Raw genomic sequence first — 22,500 nt, 5'->3', positions numbered from 1 at the left:
GGCGATGGCGATGAGCGCCGCCCACCAGGTCAGCAGGAACATGATCACCACGGAAACCACCGCGCCCACCAGCGACGCCCACTTACTGTAGTACCTGAAGGAGGGACGCCAGCCTGCAGACAGACAGGTAGAGAGGCAGACAGACAGGTAGACAGACAGATAGACAGGTAGAGAGGCAGACAGATAGGTAGACAGACAGACAGACAGACGTGTGTGTGTGTGTGCGTGTGTGTGTGTGTGTGTGTGTGTGACCTGGGGAGTTGGTGATGGAGGCGTGGAAGCAGCTGAAGTTGATGAGGGCGTAGGAACACAGGAAGAAGTTAGAGATGATGGGAGCGATGGTGTTGAGCTCAGCTGAGGAGGAGAGGAACAAGAGGAGGAGGATAGGGAGGAGTGGGGGGAAGAGGAGGAGGAGTGGGAGGAGGAGGAAGAGGAGGAGGAGAAGGAGGTCAGACTGTCAACATCTCAATCATTTAAACTGGCTTTTTCCTCCTCTCCTCCTTCTGCAGTGATCTGAAAAAACAGGACACGGTAGAGAGAAGTAGAGACCAGTATAGATGAGTAGAGGACAGTAGAGGACAGTAGAGACCAGTAGAGGACAGTAGAGACCAGTAGAGAGAAGTAGAGTACAGTAGAGACCAGTAGAGGACAGTAGAGACCAGTAGAAGACAGTAGAGACCAGTAGAGGACAGTAGAGTCCAGTAGAGGACAGTATAGATGAGTAGAGTCCAGTAGAGGACAGTATAGTCCAGTAGAGGACAGTATAGATGAGTAGAGGACAGTAGAGTCCAGTAGAGGACAGTAGAGGACAGTAGAAGACAGTAGAGTCCAGTAGAGGACAGTAGAAGACAGTAGAAGACAGTAGAAGACAGTAGAAGACAGTAGAGTCCAGTAGAGGACAGTAGAAGACAGTAGAAGACAGTAGAGTCCAGTAGAGGACAGTAGAAGACAGTAGAAGACAGTAGAGTCCAGTAGAGGACAGTAGAAGACAGTAGAGGACAGTAGAGTACAGTAGAGGACAGTAGAGTCCAGTAGAGGACAGTATAGATGAGTAGAGGACAGTAGAAGACAGTAGAGTCCAGTAGAGGACAGTAGAAGACAGTAGAAGACAGTAGAAGACAGTAGAGTCCAGTAGAGGACAGTATAGATGAGTAGAGGACAGTAGAAGACAGTAGAGTCCAGTAGAGGACAGTAGAGAGAAGTAGAGTACAGTAGAGGACAGTATAGATGAGTAGAGGACAGTAGAAGACAGTAGAGTCCAGTAGAGGACAGTAGAAGACAGTAGAGTCCAGTAGAGGACAGTAGAGGACAGTATAGATGAGTAGAGGACAGTAGAAGACAGTAGAGTCCAGTAGAGGACAGTATAGATGAGTAGAAGACAGTAGAAGACAGTAGAGTCCAGTAGAGGACAGTAGAGAGAAGTAGAGTACAGTAGAGGACAGTATAGATGAGTAGAGGACAGTAGAGACCAGTAGAGGACAGTAGAGACCAGTAGAGGACAGTAGAGACCAGTAAAGGACAGTAGAGGACAGTAGAGACCAGTAGAGGACAGTAGAGACCAGTAGAGACCAGTAGAGAGAAGTAGAGTACAGTAGAGGACAGTAGAAGACAGTAGAGTCCAGTAGAGGACAGTAGAGGACAGTAGAGGACAGTAGAGGACAGTAGAGACCAGTAGAGGACAGTAGAGACCAGTAGAGACCAGTAGAGAGAAGTAGAGTACAGTAGAGGACAGTATAGATGAGTAGAGGACAGTAGAGACCAGTAGAAGACAGTAGAAGACAGTAGAGTCCAGTAGAGGACAGTAGAGGACAGTAGAGGACAGTAGAGACCAGTAGAGGACAGTAGAGACCAGTAGAGAGAAGTAGAGTACAGTAGAGGACAGTATAGATGAGTAGAGGACAGTAGAGACCAGTAGAGGACAGTAGAGACCAGTAGAGAGAAGTAGAGTACAGTAGAGGACAGTATAGATGAGTAGAGGACAGTAGAGACCAGTAGAAGACAGTAGAAGACAGTAGAGTCCAGTAGAGGACAGTAGAGGACAGTAGAGACCAGTAGAGGACAGTAGAGACCAGTAGAGAGAAGTAGAGACCAGTAGAGGACAGTAGAGTCCAGTAGAGGACAGTATAGCTGAGTAGAGGAGAGTAGAGACCAGTAGAGGACAGTAGAGACCAGTAGAGGACAGTATAGATGAGTAGAGGACAGTAGAGACCAGTAGAGGACAGTATAGATGAGTAGAGGACAGTAGAGACCAGTAGAAGACAGTAGAGACCAGTAGAGGACAGTAGAAGACAGTAGAAGACAGTAGAAGACAGTAGAGTCCAGTAGAAGACAGTAGAAGACAGTAGAGTCCAGTAGAGGACAGTATAGATGAGTAGAGGACAGTAGAAGACAGTAGAGTCCAGTAGAGGACAGTATAGATGAGTAGAATCCAGTAGAGGACAGTAGAAGACAGTAGAGTCCAGTAGAGGACAGTAGAAGACAGTAGAGTCCAGTAGAGGACAGTAGAAGACAGTAGAAGACAGTAGAAGACAGTAGAAGACAGTAGAGTCCAGTAGAGGACAGTAGAAGACAGTAGAAGACAGTAGAGTCCAGTAGAGGACAGTAGAAGACAGTAGAAGACAGTAGAAGACAGTAGAAGACAGTAGAGTCCAGTAGAGGACAGTAGAAGACAGTAGAAGACAGTAGAGTCCAGTAGAGGACAGTAGAAGACAGTAGAAGACAGTAGAAGACAGTAGAAGACAGTAGAGTCCAGTAGAGGACAGTAGAAGACAGTAGAAGACAGTAGAGTCCAGTAGAGGACAGTAGAAGACAGTAGAAGACAGTAGAGTCCAGTAGAGGACAGTAGAAGACAGTAGAAGACAGTAGAGTCCAGTAGAGGACAGTAGAAGACAGTAGAAGACAGTAGAGTCCAGTAGAGGACAGTAGAAGACAGTAGAAGACAGTAGAAGACAGTAGAAGACAGTAGAAGACAGTAGAAGACAGTAGAGTCCAGTAGAGGACAGTAGAAGACAGTAGAAGACAGTAGAGTCCAGTAGAGGACAGTATAGATGAGTAGAGGACAGTAGAAGACAGTAGAGTACAGTAGAGGACAGTATAGATGAGTAGAGGACAGTAGAAGACAGTAGAGTCCAGTAGAGGACAGTAGAAGACAGTAGCGTCCAGTAGAGGACAGTAGAGAGAAGTAGAGTACAGTAGAGGACAGTATAGATGAGTAGAGGACAGTAGAAGACAGTAGAGTCCAGTAGAGGACAGTATAGATGAGTAGAAGACAGTAGAGTCCAGTAGAGGACAGTAGAGAGAAGTAGAGTACAGTAGAGGACAGTATAGATGAGTAGAGGACAGTAGAGACCAGTAGAAGACAGTAGAAGACAGTAGAGTCCAGTAGAGGACAGTAGAGGACAGTAGAGACCAGTAGAAGACAGTAGAGACCAGTAGAGAGAAGAAGAGTACAGTAGAGACCAGTAGAGGACAGTATAGATGAGTAGAGGACAGTAGAGACCAGTAGAAGACAGTAGAGACCAGTAGAGGACAGTAGAGACCAGTAGAGAACAGTAGAGGACAGTAGAGGACAGTAGAGACCAGTAGAGGACAGTAGAGACCAGTGCAGGACAGTAGAGACCAGTAGAGGACAGTAGAGACCAGTAGAGGACAGTATAGACCAGTAGAGGACAGTAGAGGACAGTAGAGACCAGTAGAGACCAGTAGAGGACAGTATAGACCAGTAGAGGACAGTAGAGGACAGTAGAGACCAGTAGAGGACAGTAGAGACCAGTAGAGGACAGTAGAGAACAGTAGAGACCAGCAGATGACAGTATAGACCAGAAGAGACCAGTAGAGGCGGCCATGTTGCAGGAGAGGGGCCCTGCTTTACTCTTACCAATCAGAATGAAGCATACAGCGATGATGTAAGCGAGGATGTAGCCTCTGATTGGCTCGTCGTTCTGTCCGTACCCTTTGCCAAAGAAGCCAATCAGAGGATAGAGGTTGTCCTTACACAGGCACTGGGGAGGAGAGAGACCAGCATGTAGAATAACTGTGTGTGTGTGTGTGTCTACCTGCCACACCTTAGGTGACACCAGGCTGGCCAGGGCAGAGGAGAGAGTGTGTGTGTGTGTGTGTGTGTGTACCTGGAACACCTTAGGAGCTGACACCAGGCTGGCCAGGGCAGAGGAGAGAGTGTGTGTGTGTGTGTGTGTGTGTGTGTGCGTGTGTGTGTGTGTGTGTGTGTGTGTGTGTGTGTGTGTACCTGGAACACCTTTGGAGCAGACACTGGGCAGGCCAGGGTAGGAGTGTGTGTGTGTGTGTGTGTGTGTGTGTGTGTGTGTGTGTACCTGGAACACCTTAGGAGCTGACACCAGGCAGGCCAGGGCAGATGAGAGGGTGGCAGCGAAGATTCCTGCTGTGACCAGGGGTGCGAAGGCTGACACCAGGCTCATAGTCTGACCACACACACACACACACACACACACACACACACACACACACACACACACACACACCTGTTAATGACCCCACCCATGGCTGTTCTAGTGTTAATGACCCCGTCCATGGCTGTTCTAGTGTTAATGACCCCACCCATGGCTGTTCTAGTGTTAACGACCCCACCCATGGCTGTTCTAGTGTTAACCTCAGAAGGTCCTAATGTTGTGTTATGGTTCCAGGTTCACTTACCCCACCTCAACCCTATACTGCTGGGATGCTGTTATAGACCAGTTATAGATGCTGTTATAGACCAGTTATAGATGCTGTTATAGACCACCAAGCTGCTGTTATAGACCAGTTATAGATAGGGGTGTAACGGTTCACCTAACTCACAGATCGGATTGTGAGTTTTTATAAAAACGGCTTTTTCCTTGAATTCTGTAAAAACACAATTTTATTGTGTGAAACAAAACAACAACATTCAAGATGTCAAAACTGGTCAAATATATATATAACATATTCTCCACCCAAACATTACATTATACTGAAATACACATTCAACTTAAATGATAGTGTGGAGAGAGGGAGGAGGCGCCTGGTTGCAGCAGTGAATCACTGGGCTCTTTAAAGCAGACGAATAAACATGTTTTATGCCACTTTTAACTAAATAATAAAGTGAAACCTTCCTTAACGGAAGCCTCTCAAATGCAGGAAATATACAGTGTGGGATTCCAGAGGGCTCTTCACTTGGACCACTGCTCTTCTTGATTTTTATAAATGATCTCCCACTTGCTTGTAAAAAAGCCTGTGTGTGTCTATGAATGCAGATGACTCAACACTTACATGTCTGTACAGTTAAGGAAATATCCTCAGCCCTCAACAAAGAGTTAGTAGATAGTGTTTAACTGGATTACTGAGAACAAAGCTGTCCTGAACATATCTATGACCAAGAGCATTGTATTTGGAACAATATTTGGAACAATAAACCACAGCTGAATCTGGTAATGAACAGGACACAACGCTTCTTGGAGTAGATTCACTTGTGCAAAAGATGGGGGAGAAACATCTGTAGTCGAGAGATGTTTTTCTTTTTTAACACCACATCTGACCAAACTTCCTGCAGACCCTGGTACACCTGGTGGCACCTCTACCACAGTTAGATTACTGCCCCCCGGTGGTCTGGTCAGGTACTACAGACCATAGTATTACCACAGTTAGATTACTGTGTAGTGTGTATGTGTGTGTGTGTGTGTGTGTGTGTGTGTGTGTGTGCGTGTGTGTGTGTGTGTGTACCTGGTAGTAGTTGCTGATGCCGTAAGGACAGCTGTTGTTGCTGATGCAGTCAGTGAAGTCGTAGCCATGGTGACAGGCCACGCCCACACAGCCCTCCAGACAGGCCACGCCCTCGCAGCCCTCCAGAGACACAGTGTCGTTCACCAGGCCTGAGGCATCCCTCACCACACACGCCCCTGTCACACACACACGAACGCACGCACGCACACGCACACGCGCGCACACACACACACACACACACACACACACACACACACACACACACACACACACACACACACACTCATCAATCTGGCTTTAGAGCTAAATCATCAATACAGTACAATCTCAGCCACTTTAGTTGTTAATGATAGTATCCGCCCTGAACAAAAAGAAACATTGTGCTGCCCTATTTATTGATCTGTCAAAAGCTTTTGATACGGTTGATCATTCTCTTCTTCTAAATAGACTATACAGTCTGAGAACGAGAGCTGTGTGTGTAGAACCTATGGTGGCAGCTATGAGGAGGTAGGAGATGGTGGTGTGTGTGTGTGTGTGTGTGTGTGTGTGTGTGTGTGTGTGGTACCTATGGTGGCAGCAATGAGCAGGTAGGAGATGGTGGTGCCCAGGATGGCTGACATGGTGCCTCTGGGAATGGCCACTGTGGGGTCCTGGAGGGGGAGGGGGAGGGGAGGGGGAGGGGTCAGGGGTCAGGGGTCAGGGGTCAGGGTTAGGTTTGCCAGTGGTGCTTCAGGCAGGATTCAAACTCATGAACTACTGATTACCGGTTCAAGTCACTATCCCCTCCACCACCCTCAAGAAAACACAAGGGTTAGGGTTAGGTTAGGCTACAGTAAGCTCCATGCCTAGGGTTAATATTAGGCGACAATAGACCACCCAACATCTTTACCATTATAGCAGATACTTTTAATCCAAAGCGCATTAACACTAGAACAGCCATGGGTGGGGTCATTAACACTAGAACAGCCATGGATGGGGTCATTAACACAAGAACAGTCATGGGTGGCGTCATTAACCCTAGAACAGCCGTGGGTGGGGTCATTAACACTAGAACAGCCGTGGGTGGGGTCATTAACACTAGAACAGTCATGGGTGGGGTCATTAACACTAGAACAGTCATGGGTGGGGTCATTAACACTAGAACAGCAAGGCGGCGCTTATAGTAGGTAAAATAGGCATGGCTGTTCTAGTGATAATAGAGGGACATTCATCCTGGAATAATTTAGGGATGCGTGTCAGTGGTGTTCCAGGTGGGATTAAAACTCATGACTTTCTGATCACCCCAGGAAACACAAGGTGTTGAGCAGGCACAGGCACAGGTCAAGAGCTCTTTCTCTATATTAAAGATACCCCTTATATATATATAATAAAAGGAGAAAATACAAACAGCACAAAGTATGGGGAAGGGGAAGACCATTTTTAATGAAGGTCAGGGTCAGGGGACAGCATCAGGGTCAGGGTTAAGGTCAGGGTCAGGGGTAAGAGGTCAGGGTCAGGGGTCAGGTACCTTCAGGTCTCCAGAGATGTTGGCTCCAGCCAGGATCCCCGTGGCGGAGGGGAAGAAGATGGAAAACATCCCGAAGAAGGTCCCCTCTGACCCCCTCCAGCCTGGGGAGAAGTTAGACACAAAGATGTCCTCTGGAGGGAGAGAGAGAGGGAGGGAGGGCGGGAGGGAGGGCGGGAGGGAGAGAGGGAGGGAGGGAGGGGGGGAGAGAGGGAGGGGTCAGGGTTAGGGTTAAAGATGTCTGCTGGGGAGAGAGAGGGAGGGGTCAGGATGGAGGATACAGGGGAGGGTGCTGGAGGTAGACAGACAGGCAGACAGGCTGACAGGCAGACAGACAGACAGGCAGACAAGAGGGCAGACAGACAGACAGGCAGACAGACAGACAAGCAGACAGACAGACAGACAGGCAGACATACAGGCAGACAGACAGACAGACAGATAGACAGACAGACAAGCAGGCAGACATACAGGCAGGCAGACAGACAGACAGACACAGACAGACAAGCAGACAGACACAGACAGACAGACGAGCAGACAGACAGACAGACAGACAGACAGACAAGCAGGCAGACAGACAGACAGACAGACAGACAGACAAGCAGACAGACAGGCAGACAGGCAGGCAGACAAGCAGACAGACAGACAGGCAGACAGACAGGTCTCACCTCTGTAGCTGAAGAACCCCCTGGCTTGTTTGTGGGGTGACGGAGGCAGCAGGGTCCCGACCAGGTAGTTCACAAACGACACCAAGATGACCAGGAAGAACACCACCTGGGCCTGGGGGCGGGCACACACACTGCTGTCTGACTGGTCTGGTAACACACACTGCTGTCTGACTGCTCTGATAACACACACTCCTGTCCTGTCTGGTAACACACACTCCTGTCTGACTGGTCTGATAACACACACTCCTGTCTGACTGGTCTGATAACACACACTGCTGCCTGACTGCTCTGATAACACACACTACTGTCTGACTGGTCTGGTAACACACACTGCTGTCTGACTGGTCTGATAACCAGTGTTGCCACAGTTACTTTGAAAAAGTATTCTGATTACTGATTACTGATTACTCCTTTAAAAAGTAATCTAGTTACTTTACTGATTACTTGATTTTAAAAGTAACTAAGTTAGATTACTAGTTACTTTTTTAGTTACTATTGGCAGCTGCCTAGGCACCTGACCCCCCCGCAACATAAAAATGAAAACTGGTTTTGCCAAAACTCACTTTATTTTAACAGTAACTTAAATTACATAATTAAACAATAACTTAAAACAACAAAATAAAGAGTCTTTCTTTGCCTCACCCAACATAAATACTTGTTTTTAAACAATAAAATAAATATAATCTTTATTTAACAGTAACTAGCAAGGAGTGGTTTCACAAAACCTACCCTGACCATTCAGATATGATCCTAATATAATCCTAATCCTAAACTGGGTGAGTCTGAGTTTATCAATGATCAACATTTATGTTCTTGTCATCCTTTGCTGACACAAACTCAAAATAATCCTTATATTTCCAGCTATTTAACGCATATCTCTGTTCTCGCTCCATTGTGTAGGCTACGCTTCTGTTTACACTGTGCAATCAGCGTGGTGATACACGTGAGCGATTCTGCTGCAATCTCGCGATAGTCGAGAGCCGTTTTTTGCGGGCATGGCCTTCCATAGTAACCTCGTGTTGAAAACGTGAGCACTGACGTCACTCCCCAAGACGCGAGAAAAGCTATCGAACATTACAAATAAATACTGCATTTAGCCTAAGTTATGAGGTAGTAACGCAATAGTAACGCACAGTCACTTGAATAAGTAACTTGAATCCGACTACTGATTTGGAAATAGTATCGCGTTAGAATACTCGTTACAGGGAAAAGTATTCAGATTAGAGTAACGCGTTACTCAGCAACGCGTTACCGGCATCACTGCTGATAACACACACTGCTGTCTGACTGGTCTGATAACACACACTGCTGTCTGACTGGTCTGATAACACACACTGCTGTCTGATAACACACACTCCTGTCTGACTGGTCTGACATGCACACTTAGAGAACAAATACTTAACACACACACACACACACACACACACACACACACACACACACACTCCTATGAAAGAGTTTGTATTACCTTTGACTCCCACTCCATCCCAGCCAATGAGATGCCCAGTAGACATGTGACAGTGACCACTCCGATGATGCGTATGTCATTGATGGGGTCTGCTATGACCACGCCCCTCTCCTGAGGGGGGGGGGGGGGGGAGGGAGAGAGAGAGGGAGGGAGAGAGGGTGGGAGGGAGGGACAGGGGGAGGGAGAAGGAGAATCTGAGGAAAAGCTCTCCCTAATCATTCCAATAAGACAAAGTGGCTGTGTGTGTGTGTGTGTGTGTGTGTGTGCGTCTCACGTGCATCATCTCCTGGACGGTCTCGGCGAAGCCCACGGTGTGCATGGCGACGGCCACGGCGTTGGAGAAGGAGAAGATCAGACCGATGGAACCTCCCAGCTCTGGGCCCAGACTACGACTGATCAGGAAGTATGTCCCCCCTGCAGGCAGACAGACAGACAGACAGTGTGTGTGTGTGTGTGTGTGTGTGTGTGTGTGTGTGTGTGTGTGTGTGTGTGTGTGTGTGCATGCGTGCATGTGTGCATGCGGTGTGTGTGTGTGTGTGTGTGTGTGTGTGCGTGCATGCGTGCGTGCGGTGTGTGTGTGTGTGTGTGTGTGTGGTGTGTGTGTGTGTGTGTGTGTGTGTGTGTGTGTGTGTGCATGCGTGCGTGCATGCGTGCGTGCGGTGTGTGTGTGTGTGTGTGTGTGTGTGGTGTGTGTGTGTACATACCTCCCTTCACCTTGCCGTTGGTGGCGATGGCGGAGGTGGACAGACCTGTGATCCCCGTGATGCAGGAAGACAGGAGGATGATGACCCATGTCAGACCTGGGGGGTGGAGGAGGGGGGGAGGAGGAGGGAGGAGGAGGAGGAGGAGGGGGGAGGGAGGAGCAGGAGGGGGGGAGGGAGGAGCAGGAGGGGGGGAGGGAGGAGCAGGAGGGGGGGGGGGGACAGAGAGAGGAGAGGGTGGAAAGAGAAGACAAGTATTGTGTTCCAGGGGTTAGTCAGGCCCTGTATACAGCAGTGGGTTAGTCAGGCCCTGTATACAGCAGTGGGTTAGTCAGGCCCTGTATACAGCAGTGGGTTAGTCAGGGGTTAGTCAGGCCCTGTATACAGCAGTGGGTTAGTCAGGCCCTGTATACAGCAGTGGGTTAGTCAGGGGTTAGTCAGGCCCTGTATACAGCAGTGGGTTCCAGGGTGTAGTCAGGCCCACCTATGCCAGCCTGAGCAGTGATCCATGGCAGGCGCAGGTAGAGGATCACCCCCCAGATGTTCAGCATGCAGCGGATCTACAGGAGACACACACACACACACACACACACACACACACACACACACACAGAGAGAGAACCACATACACACACACACAGAGAGAACCACATACACAAATACACACACACACACACACACACACACACAGACACACAGACATAGGACCACACACACACACAGTAAGAGAACAGTGGTCCCCTCCTCCCTGGATCCCCCCTCCACACACACACACACTCACCATGACCCCCTGCACCCAACCAAACCTGGGGGGCGCGGGGGGCTCTGCCCCCTCCACGTCCTCTGAGCTGTCCCTGGTGTCCTCATACTGGGGGGGCGGGGAGGGGTCCTCCTGGTGGGGGGGGCATAGGGGGGGGGCAGGAGTTAGGTCAGTGTTTTATTTTTTATTTTAAATTTGTTTTTCAGATTTTATCCCTTTTTCACCCAATTTGGTAGCCAATTTAACCCAACTTAGCATCCAATTATCCCCTGCCTATTGCATGGGATCCGCCGCACGACCCCGTGGCCGGCAGTCCCAGAGGAGGGCGCCAGGCAGACTAGGCTGACTGGCTCCTCGAGCCCAGTACCGTTATTCCGGCACCCAGGGGGCGGTGTTGCGCGACGGATCCTAGTCCAGAAATACTCCTATACCCCCCTCGGAAGCGGCCGGCCAATATGCCGCTTCCCGTGTGCCTCGGCCATATCTGGATCTGGCGAGCCGGTATACGAACCCCGGCCCCGGTGGGTAGCATGCACTAGCGGCCAGTGCGTAGACCGCTACACCACCGCGGGGCACTGTGTTTTAACATATGTATAACTGAAGCCCATTTCACAGTTCCCTGCAAATTACATGGAATCCCAACCCTGGTCCGCCCGTGATTTTCGCCGTTCACACATGAACTAAATGAACGTAGATTGCCGGGTTTGCACAAGCTACTTGAATCACGCATTCAACTGGATGCAGAACTGGAACGTAGTAGACCTGAGACTGCCATATACCATATATATATATATCTGCCATCTATCATATCTCCATTATGATTGGTCTATGATTGATCTCCGCTCTCTCTCTCTCTCGCTGCTGACGATGCAGGTCAGCTGTGGGAGGAGATGGTGTGTGTGCACCGCTCCATAATGCGTCTATATCACAACATTTACATTTGATAAGTAAGTAAGCTAGCTAAGTAAGTAGCTAGTAAGCAAATCTAGCTAACTATGATTTGGAAATGAAGTAGTATCCAGTTGTGGAATTAAATTCATCACTACTTTGGCTGTAGTGACGTGGGTTAACTTGCCAACTCCCTAACATCAGCGGAGCGAACCAAAAGTACCAAGTGAGTGTCCTACTCACCCCAGGGTCAGAGAGGGGTGTTCTACTCACCTCAGGGTCAGAGAGGGGTGTTCTACTCACCTCAGGGTCAGAGAGGGGTGTTCTACTCACCTCAGGGTCAGAGAGGGGTCACCCCAGGGTCAGAGAGGGGTGTTCTACTCACCCCAGGGTCAGAGAGGGGTGTCCTACTCCCCCCAGGGTCAGAGAGGGTCAGAGAGGCGTGTCCTACTCACCCCTGGGGCGGAGCGGAGCTGGAAGAGGGAGGGTCGTGACCTCCGGGGTCGTCCCCAGACCGCCGTGTTGGCGTAGAAGCTGTAGTTGGGGGGGGCGTCCAGGGTCTCGTAGCGTCCAAACCCCCCGCCACTATACCAGACGTTGTCCATGCTAGGCCTGGACCCCCCCACCTCGCCCAACCCCTCCTTCCCTCCGGCTGGCTGCTGGACGTCCTCCATCCTCACACACACACACACACACACACACACATCCTCTCCCTGCTGGCTGAGAGAGGCTTTATACCTACAGGACAAGCCCCCCCCCCCCCTCACACACACACACACACACACACCTGAGAGAGGCGTTCTACCTACAGCAGACCAGCAGGAAACGCCTGAGGATGGAGGTGGAGTCCAGTAAATGTTCAATAGGCCAAAGCTGTGTGTGTGCGTGTGTGTGTGTGTGTGTGTGTGTGTGTGTGTGTGTGTTACAGTGTTACCATGGAGATTAGGAGATAACCTTCACTCACCCACAACAAGGACAGAAGACGGGGAGAACTTGGACTTACTGGTTCTGGTTTCTGTGTAAGTAATGGGACAGAGGCCAGTGTAAGTAATGGGACATGGTGATCTGTGGGATAGTTTTTGGGGTCGTCATGGTGGCCTGTGGGACAGTGTGGGGTCGTCATGGTGACCTGTGGGACAGTTGTTGGGGTCGTCATGGTGATCTGTGGGACAGTTGTTGGGGTTTTGTTAATGATGTTGAGCTTCCTTCCGGCGTCTAATGATCGCAAGATCAGCAGATCGGAGGTTCGAACCCCTCCTGGCCACATGTCGAGGTGTCCTTGGGCAAGACACTGAACCCCAAATTGCTCCCAATGAGCCGGTGCCTTGCATGGTAGCTTGCCGCCATTGGTGTGTGAATGTGTAAATGGGTGTGTGAATGTGTGAATGAGAGGGCATTGTAAAGCGCTTTGGAATAAGGTGCTATGTAAGTCAGTCTATATAAGTCAGTCTGTTTACCATTTCAACCACTACAGACGTCTTCCTTGGCCTGCCAGCCTGGTTGTGAATGCTAAGCTAATGCTAAGCTCACCAGCGCCTTCTTTAATGATGTTACAAACGGATGTTGAAGGTTTTAGCTGCTTCTAGGTTTGATCATGTGTGTCTGATATTTCAGGCTATTTCAGGCTTCCCTGAATTTCATTGACGTCTCTTTGGTTCTCATGTTCACAGACAGTTCAATACCTGTGTCTGTGTGTGTGTGTGTGCGTGTAATGGTAGTGACCTTGGTCTCTGTAGTGTGTGTGTGTGTGTAAGTGTTTAATGGTCCCTGTAGGTTGTAATGTTGTACAACAACGTGGCTAATGAATGTTACAGCGTCTCAGCTGAGTGAGCCTGTCCTGCCGGCAGCCGTGTGTGTGTGTGTGTGTGTGTGTGTGTGTGTGTGTGAAGGGGGGGCGATCGGGCGGCTTGGTCTCTAATCCCTTAATTGTTTATGAATCACAAATGGCCTCAGATGTCATGTTCATGCTGCGGGAAGAAACCCCAGCTAAGTCCAGCTCTATAATGGAGTTTCATATCTGTCAGTGGATAGATAAATGTCATCTATTTAAAGGGAAGTTTTGACCTAACGATATTCAGGATCAGACATGGATGGGGTTTATCTGGTCTGCCTGTCCCAGTCACACCTCAGGCTGGGGGCCAAGCCCTACTGTGGGTTTCTGGAAAGGAAACGTAGACTTGAAAATGAAAGCAAGGTGGACACAGGAGACGAGACACAAAATCTGAAATAGCGTGTCCCTGAATGGTCACCTGGACAGAGGACTAGTCCCTGAATGGTCACCTGGACAGAGGACTAGTCCCTGAATGGTCACCTGGACAGAGGACTAGTCCCTGAATGGTCACCTGGACAGAGGACTAGTCCCTGAATGGTCAACTGGACAGAGGACTAGTCCCATAATGGTCAACTGGACAGAGGACTAGTCCCTGAATGGTAAACTGGACAGAGGACTAGTCCCTGAATGGTCAACTGGACAGAGGACTAGTCCCTGAATGGTCAACTGGACAGAGGACTAGTCCCTGAATGGTCACCTGGACAGAGGACTAGTCCCTGAATGGTCAACTGGACAGGAAGCTACAGTCTACATGTTGTTTACAGTTAGGCTGTACTGCAGCGTTTAACGGCAAAGACAGCGAAGATAAAATAAATAAAAATAAAGTGAACTAACGTATGTGTGAACTGTGAAGGGAGCGGTGGGTTGTGTGTGTATGTATGTGCGTGGGGGGGGGGGGGTTGTGTGTGTATGTGTGTGCGTGTGTGTGGGGGGGGAACAGCAGTCAACTATGACCTGTTGAAGTTTCTGTTTGAAGATAGTAAGTGATCTGAGTTTGAGTGTGTTCTGTAAGGTGCTGCAGCAAAACTGAAGGAGTTGTAATGGGTGAAGGGTCACCAGGGGTGAGTAGTGAAGGGTGCACCAGGGGTGAGTAGTGAAGGGGTCACCAGGGGTGAGTAGTGAAGGGTGCACCAGGGGTGAGTAGTGAAGGGTGCACCAGGGGTGAGTACTGAAGGGGTCACCAGGGGTGAGTAGTGAAGGGGTCACCAGGGGTGAGTAGTGAAGGGTCACCAGTGGCAAAGCGAATGCCTGAGTGGTGGAGTGTGTCAAGTTTCCTGAGGGCACAATTTGATGCCATTTTATAGATTGTGTCGCCGTAGTCCAGCACAGGAAGTATGGTCATCTTCACGAGGGTGTGTTTAGCGGAATGCGTGAAGGAAACCTTGTTGAGAAACAGGAAGCCCTATGTGAGATTTATCAAAATAAGCCAGGATTGTCCTTTAGCGACGTCGATGGAAAACCCTCCTGGTGGTGTCGTGCATAGCAACAATACTGACAGTAACAGTAGAAGATGTTTGGACAACTGTCCTGATGACCTTGTCCAATCAGAGATCAATGTCAATGTCTGTGAGTCATGTGAGATTCTGACCTACAGAGTCGGGGCGTAATGACAGACAGACCAGAGGGTTTATAACCAAAACAAACTGACACTTTATTTAATTATGAAAAAATACAAATATGGAACAACAACCAAAAAAACTTACAAAGGAAGATAAAATATGGAACATTGTCAGAGAGCAGTCAGACAGGTGGGGGGGGGGGGGGGGGTCAGACAGGTAGGAGGGGGTCAGACAGACAGGTAGGAGGGGGTCAGACAGACAGGTAGGTAGGGGGTGAGACAGGTCAGTTCATCAGCACCTCCATCTGGACCAGCCTAGCGTTGGTGTCTCCAGCCATGCGGTACGGGATCATCCCAGCAAAGGTGATCAGGGCCCGGGCCTGGCCACGCAGGTGCTGCACACACACACACACACACACACACACAGGTTAACAGTTAGGGGATCAGAGGTCTGAAAGTAGACTAAACCCATCATAGGACACCCCCCCCTCCCTTTCTCCTCCCCCCACTTTTTCCCTGCCTGCCCCCCCTCCCCCCTCCACTGAGTCTCTGTCCTCCTCGCGGGCCTCGTCTCCCTCCACCCCCTCGTCTCCTCCTATGTCCCCCCGCCCTCCCCCTCACCGAGTCTCTGTCCTCCAGGGAGCGGGGGGGTCGTCCCGGGGTGCCCGTTGGCGCCCCCTTCAGGCGCTTGTGCTGCGTGAACAGGATGTTCATGGTGGCCAGGAGGACCTCCGACAGGTTGTGTCTCACCTGAAAATACAGCAGAGAGGGAGAGAGAAGGGGGGGGGAGAAGGAGGGAGGGAGGGGGGGGGGAGAAGGAGGGAGGGAGGGGGGGGAGAGAGAGAGGGGGGGAGAGAGGGAGCACAAAGAGAAAGAGGATGAGAGGGAGGGAGAGAGAGAGAGAGAGAGAGAGATATTAGGGTGTGGTGTAGGTGTGAAGGGCGGCTGTGGTTCAGGAGGTAGATCCGGCGTCTAATGATCGCAAGGTCGGCGGTTCGAACCCCAGCTGGCCACATGTCGAGGTGTCCTTGGACAAGACACTGAACCCCAAATTGCACCTTGCATGGTAGCTTGTCGCCATTGGTGTGTGAATGTGTGTGTGAATGGGTGAATGAGAGGCCATTGTAAAGAGCTTTGGAATAAGGAGCTATATAAGTCAGTCTATATAAGTCAGTCTCTCCAAGTCAGTCTCTATAAGTCAGTCTGTTTGTGAAGCGTCTCACCTCATCACTGAAGTTCCTGAAGGCAGCAACTCTCTCTTCCACACTGTCCTGACTGAGAGGAACCAGTTTCAGTCTCTCCATCACCTGGGGGTAGTAGCATTATAGTAGGAGTACAGTAGTGGTAGTATAGTAACAGTATTATAATAGTATAGTATTATAGTACAGTATTATAATAGTATAGTAGTATTATAAGGAGTATCGTAGTATTATTATTATTATTATTATTATTATTATTATTATTATTATTATTATTATTATAGTATAGTCGTCAAACTGGCCCAAACCCTAAAAACCCTTGCTTTTACTGACTTGCTTTTTTTTCTGACTATGCTTCTTGACTATGTCAAGCACTTTGAATTGCCCCTGTTGTATGAAATGTGCTATACATTGCCTTGCCTAGTATTATAATAGTAGTAGTATTATAATAGGAGTATAGTAGTATTATAATAGGAGTATAGTAGTAGCATAATAGTAGTAGTATAATAGTATAGTATTATAATAGTAGTAGCAGTATTATAGTGGTAGTATAATAGTATATATTTATGTCGTAGGCTCTGTCTATGTGTCCAGCGTGGTATTATACAGTAGTATAGTAGCAGTATTATAATAGTAGTATAGTAGTATTATAGTAGTAGTATACAGGGCTGGACTGGGACAAAAATTAGGCCCTGGCATTTTTGGCCCAGACAGGCCCACCCCAATCGGTCGGACCACACCCACCAGCACAAAAATACTTGCCTTATATACTCGTCTTATATACTGTGCTGTACAGTCATATGACAAACTGTAGTATTCCCCCAAACCACTACAAAGACGACTACATACAGTAAGCAATGGTACCAGTGCAAGTAGACCAGTGTACTCAGTGATCAGATTCCAGAGCGAATTTACGAACGCAGCCTTGTTGTTCTAGATTTTGTTTCTCCATTATCAACCTATCATTGCGCTTTAGAGTAAAACAAAGCACGCAACTGTCGCGTCTATCTTTTCATGGCAACTCTACATTGTGATTTACAAGGGATATTAACTAATATTAAGTAATATTATTACTTGGTTACATTTTGCAATTGATCCGCGGTACACATGCGTGCCGAACCGTGGGGGGCGATCCGTTACACCCCTACACAGCTACCTATATTTTCCTTACCGGGTCAACGGTTACAGGCTGACTCGGCCCCGCTTCTTCTGTATCCTCTCTATCCTCTGTATCTGTCCCCTGCACCCGCTCCTCCCTGCTAGCCTCCTCTTCAACCTGTTGCTGTTGCTGCTGTGGTCAACTTGAGGGTGCAGCAGCCCCTGCAGCAAACATGTCCCTAATGTTTACACATTTGGCAGCATCTGCCTCGAGTTTCTTTTTGTTTTTCTCCCTAAGTTTTTCCCATCTCTCTTAGTATCTATCTAGTAACTATCCAGGCTAACTAAATTTATTTTGCCGGCCGGCTCGGCCCAAAACTACCGCGAAACTGAGACGGAGGTCTGGTGCTGCGTGCGTGACCCCTGACCCCCCCCCCCTTCTCTCTGTTGATTGGGCCAGCCCAGTGTCTGCACAGAAAACCGGCCAATGGGCCGCTGTCCCTGATTTATGGGCCGTTCAATGGTAGCTTTCGGCCGGGCCGGCTGGTAAAAAAAAAAACAAAAAAAAATGTTACTTTTGTTTTTTATTTTGCCGGTCGGCTCGGCCCAAAACTACCGCGGCCCACCGGGCGAATGCCCGGTATGCCAGATGGCCAGTCCAGCCCTGGTAGTATAGTAGTATTATAGTAGTAGAGTCGTAGTATAGTTGTAGTATAGTAGTAGTATAGTAGTATAATAGTATATATTTACGTCGTAGGCTCTGTCTATGTGTCCAGCGTGGTATTCATCAAAGAAGGTGATGAGGTCCAGCAGCAGGTAGAAGGTGCTGTCTACCCCCTTGTCCCCCGCCACACCCTGACTCCTGAACCTGGGGAGACAGAGGGTTAGACCCTGACTCCTGAACCTGGGGAGACAGAGGGTTAGACCCTGACTCCTGAACCTGGGGAGACAGAGGGTTAGACCCTGACTCCTGAACCTGGGGAGAGAGAGAGGGTTAGACCCTGACTCCTGTACCTGGGAGAGAGAGAGGGTTAGACCCTGACTCCTGAACCTGGGGAGACAGAGGGTTAGACCCTGACTCCTGAACCTGGGGAGACAGAGGGTTAGACCCTGACTCCTGAACCTGGGGAGACAGAGGGTTAGACCCTGACTCCTGAACCTGGGGAGAGAGAGAGGGTTAGACCCTGACTCCTGTACCTGGGAGAGAGAGAGGGTTAGACCCTGACTCCTGTACCTGGGAGAGAGTGGGAGAGAGGTGTGTGTGTGTCTGTGTGTGTGTGTGTACCTCTCAGCTATGCTCAGGGCTGTGTGTGTGTACCTCTCAGCTATGCCCAGGGCTGTGTGTGGGTGTGTGTGTGTGTGTGTGTGTGTGTACCTCTCAGCTATGCCCAGGGCTGTGTGTGTGTGTGTACCTCTCAGCTATGCCCAGGGCTGTGTGTGTGTGTGTGTGTGTGTGTACCTCTCAGCTATCCCCAGGGCTGTGTGTGTGTGTGTGTGTGTGTGTGTGTACCTCTCAGCTATGCCCAGGGCTGTGTGTGTGTGTGTGTGTGTGTGTGTGTGTGTGTACCTCTCAGCTATGCCCAGGGCTGTGTGTGTGTGTGTGTGTGTGTGTGTGTGTGTGTGTGTGTGTGAATTGAATTGAATTGAATTGAATTGAATTGAATTGAATTGAATTGAATTGAATTGAATTGAATTGAATTGAATTGAATTGAATTGAATTGAATTGAAGGGGTAGTGGTGGTCTAGTGGGTAGTGACTTGGACTTGTGATCGGAAGGTTGTGAGTTCAAATCCCGCCTGAAACCACACCAAAGGCACTTAGCCCTCAGTTACTCCAGGGGGAATGTCCCTGTAATTCGTAATTGTAAGTCGCTTTGGATTAAAAGCGTCTGCTAAATGGCAAAATTTAAAATTAAAATTGAATTGAATTGAATAGTTTAATGACCACACGACCTAGGTCGGTGGAATTTGTTGTCGGTACAGCTCAAACAGCAGTGTCAAAAAACATACACACATTGTACATGACTATTACATGGACATGAACACACATAACCACAAGACAAGACAAGAACATATTTACAATTTACAATGTATACAGTGCAGTGAGTCAGGTGTTGAGAGTCCTTATGGCAGAGGGGAAAAAATGTTTTTGAAACGGGATGTTTTGGTGGCCAGGGATCGGTAGCGCCGTCCAGAGGGCAACAGTTGAAACAGGTGGTGAGCAGGGTGGGAGGGGTCAAAGATAATTTTATGTGCTCTATTTGTGGTGCGTTTGAGATACAGTGATTCAACTGATGGGAGAGGGGTGCCGATGATAACTGATGGGAGAGGGGTGCCGATGATACTGATGGGAGAGGGGTGCCGATGTGTGTACCTCTCAGCTATGCCCAGGGCTGCGTTCTTCAGGCGTTCCTTGTTGGACTGCGGGGCGCTGACCTGGGAGACCACTGGGCTCAGCAGACGGTTCATCAGCTCCAGGACCTTGTCTGGGTTCTACACACACACACACACACGGCAAGTTTATTTGTATAGCACATTTCATACAAGAGGGGCAATTCAAAGTGCTTTACATACAGCAATAACAATAAAATAAAATAAAAAAAATATATATATTAAAAAATGTATATATATACAGTACCGGTATATATATAATATATATATATATAAAATAAAACCTTGGCCAGCTCGTACAGTCTGAGAGTGTGTGAGCGTGCGTGTGTGTGTGTGTGTGTGTGTGGGTGGGTTGGGTGGGTGTGTGTGTACCTTGGCCAGCTCGTACAGTCTGACACTGTGTGTGTACCGTGGCCAGCTCGTACAGTCTGACAGTGTGTGTGTGTGTGTGTGTGTACCTTGGCCAGCTCGTACAGTCTGACACTGTGTGTGTACCTTGGCCAGCTCGTACAGTCTGACAGTGTGTGTGTGTGTGTGTGTGTGTGTACCTTGGCCAGCTCGTACAGTCTGACACTGTGTGTGTGTGTGTGTGTGTGTGTGTGTGTGTGTGTGTGTGTGTGTGTGAGTGGGTGGGTGTGTGTGTGTACCATGGCCAGCTCGTACAGTCTGACAGCGTGTGTGTGTGTGAGTCTGTACCTTGGCCAGCTCGTACAGTCTGACAGCCTCCTCTGCCAGGCCTTTAAGCTCCGCCTCCTGTGCCACCTTGGTGATGATGGCCTTGGTGTCGCCCGCAAACCTGTCAATCACCCCCGGCTGGGGGAGAGGCCACACACAGTGTTGGAGCAGAGGGGGTGTGGGTGGGTGGGTGTGTGTGTGTGTGTGGTATGCGTGTGTGTGTGTGTACCTTTCTACTGCCGTCCTTCTCCAGCCTCCCCAGCAGCATGTCAAACTGTGGAGACAAGACACACACACACACACACACACACACACACACACACACACCAAGACACACACACACGCACACATACACACACACACACACACACACACACAAATTCCATTTCTTTATTATTTAGTTTTTCTACTACATGCATGATTCCCTCTAAACCAACATATGGAATTGGTAAATATAAACATGTTATGTCAGATAAAAAAGACTGGTTCTGATTAAATAAAGATTTCATGGTAAAAACTAAAAAAAGCTATAATTGCACAAGGGGTCCAACATACTGTCAAGCAGCACTGTGAGTAAACTAGTTTATATGTGAGTAAACTAGCTTTATGTATATGTTTAATACTATGTATGTGTGCATGATCAAACCAGTCTAAAGCAGTTTCTGTGTATGATTAAACCAGTTTAAAGCAGTTTCTGAGCATGATTAAACCAGTTTAGACCAGTTTCTGTGCATGATTAAACCAGTCTAAACCAGTTTCTGCACATGATTAAGCCAGTTTAAAACCATTTCTGTGCATGATTAGACCAGTCTAAACCAGTTTCTGTGCATGATTAAACCAGTTTAAACCCGTTTCTGTGCATGATTAAACCAGTCTAAACCAGTTTCTGTGCATGATTAAACCCGTTTCTGTGCATGATTAAACCAGTCTAAACCAGTTTCTGTGCATGATTAAACCAGTTTAAACCAGTTTCAGGTCCTCTCACCTCCCGGCTCTCGATCACCAGCTCACTGACGCAGCGCATGAACATGTTCTCTCCCTGGGCGTCCTTCTCATTCCTGCACACGCACACACACGCACGCGCACACACACACACACACACACACACACACACACACACACACACAACACCACACACACACACACACACACACACACAACCACACACGCACACGCACACACACACACTTTCATCAATAACCAATAATCAATACCTTGTGTGTGTGTGGGTGTGTGTGTACACGTGTGTGTGTGTGCGTGCGTGTGTGCGTGCATGTGAATGTGTGTGAGTGTGTGTGTGTGTGTGTGTGTGTGTGTGTGTGTACCTGAGGAAGTAGAAGTATTGCAGGGCCTCTCGGGGGTCGGTGGCCTCAAACTTGCGGGTGTAGAGCATCAGGAGACGCACGAAGTTCAGCCTCTGGACCATGGGGGGGTCCCCTACCTCCTGACTCACTACACACACACACACACACACACACACACACACCCACACACACACACACCAATAACAACAACAACAGTTTAATCCCATAGAAGGACAGACAGACAGGTATTCAGACAGACAGACAGACAGGCAGACAGACAGACAGGTATCCAGGCAGACAGACCGACAGGCAGGTATCCAGACAGACAGACAGACAGGTATCCAGACAGGTATCCAGACAGACAGCCAGACAGACAGGTATCCAGACAGACAGCCAGACAGACAGGTATCCAGACAGGTATACAGACAGACATCCAGACAGCCAGACAGACAGGTATCCAGAAAGGTATCCAGACAGCCAGACAGCCAGACAGACAGGTATCCAGACAGGTATCCAGACAGACAGACAGGTCTTACACAGCTGGGCGTTCTGTCCTGAGGAGGTGAGCAGCAGCCTCAGCGTGTAGAGGACCAGGGCCACGTGCACGGCGTGGCTCCTCAGACGCTCCACGCGGAACAGGAACGCCACGGCCGCCTCGAACTGACCCGTCAGGAACAGAACCTGGTAGAACAGGAACGGCTGCTGGCCCGCAGAGAAGTGAGCCTCTCCTGGAACAACACAGGG

General features: G+C 49.0%; 2 protein-coding genes across 2 annotated transcripts in view; both read right to left on the bottom strand.

Annotated features, from left to right (window-relative positions):
- The window catches only part of slc12a3 (solute carrier family 12 member 3), a gene marked incomplete at both ends in the record, with an annotated part of 19,021 nt that extends 6,646 nt beyond the window's left edge, over window positions 1-12,375 (bottom strand). The window contains 14 exons of the mRNA XM_080539530.1: window positions 1-113; window positions 253-354; window positions 3,878-4,001; window positions 4,332-4,439; window positions 5,716-5,891; window positions 6,281-6,365; window positions 7,223-7,353; window positions 7,885-7,996; window positions 9,353-9,463; window positions 9,627-9,766; window positions 10,057-10,152; window positions 10,538-10,613; window positions 10,835-10,945; window positions 12,157-12,375. The exon at window positions 1-113 is cut by the window's left edge and continues 43 nt beyond it. Of these exons, the coding sequence (XP_080395656.1) occupies window positions 1-113; window positions 253-354; window positions 3,878-4,001; window positions 4,332-4,439; window positions 5,716-5,891; window positions 6,281-6,365; window positions 7,223-7,353; window positions 7,885-7,996; window positions 9,353-9,463; window positions 9,627-9,766; window positions 10,057-10,152; window positions 10,538-10,613; window positions 10,835-10,945; window positions 12,157-12,375 (1,704 nt within the window). The remainder of the gene's footprint in view (window positions 114-252; window positions 355-3,877; window positions 4,002-4,331; window positions 4,440-5,715; window positions 5,892-6,280; window positions 6,366-7,222; window positions 7,354-7,884; window positions 7,997-9,352; window positions 9,464-9,626; window positions 9,767-10,056; window positions 10,153-10,537; window positions 10,614-10,834; window positions 10,946-12,156) is intronic.
- Window positions 12,376-15,339: 2,964 nt separating this feature from the next.
- The window catches only part of nup93 (nucleoporin 93), a 27,191-nt gene continuing 20,030 nt past the window's right edge, over window positions 15,340-22,500 (bottom strand). Inside the window, exons 13-22 of the mRNA XM_080538927.1 lie at window positions 22,293-22,484; window positions 21,778-21,904; window positions 21,438-21,510; window positions 20,682-20,726; window positions 20,474-20,590; window positions 19,761-19,879; window positions 18,138-18,255; window positions 16,314-16,397; window positions 15,712-15,840; window positions 15,340-15,485 (exon numbers count right to left, since the gene is read on the bottom strand). Coding sequence (XP_080395053.1) covers window positions 15,375-15,485; window positions 15,712-15,840; window positions 16,314-16,397; window positions 18,138-18,255; window positions 19,761-19,879; window positions 20,474-20,590; window positions 20,682-20,726; window positions 21,438-21,510; window positions 21,778-21,904; window positions 22,293-22,484 — 1,115 coding nt within the window. The 3' untranslated portion in view covers window positions 15,340-15,374. The remainder of the gene's footprint in view (window positions 15,486-15,711; window positions 15,841-16,313; window positions 16,398-18,137; window positions 18,256-19,760; window positions 19,880-20,473; window positions 20,591-20,681; window positions 20,727-21,437; window positions 21,511-21,777; window positions 21,905-22,292; window positions 22,485-22,500) is intronic.

The sequence above is a fragment of the Nansenia antarctica genome (genome assembly GCF_963989245.1).
Source record: "Nansenia antarctica genome assembly, chromosome: 9".
NCBI classification, from domain to species: Eukaryota; Metazoa; Chordata; class Actinopteri; order Argentiniformes; family Microstomatidae; genus Nansenia; species Nansenia antarctica.
Note: the sequence above shows the minus strand (reverse complement) of the source record. Positions and strands in the feature narration are given on the sequence as shown.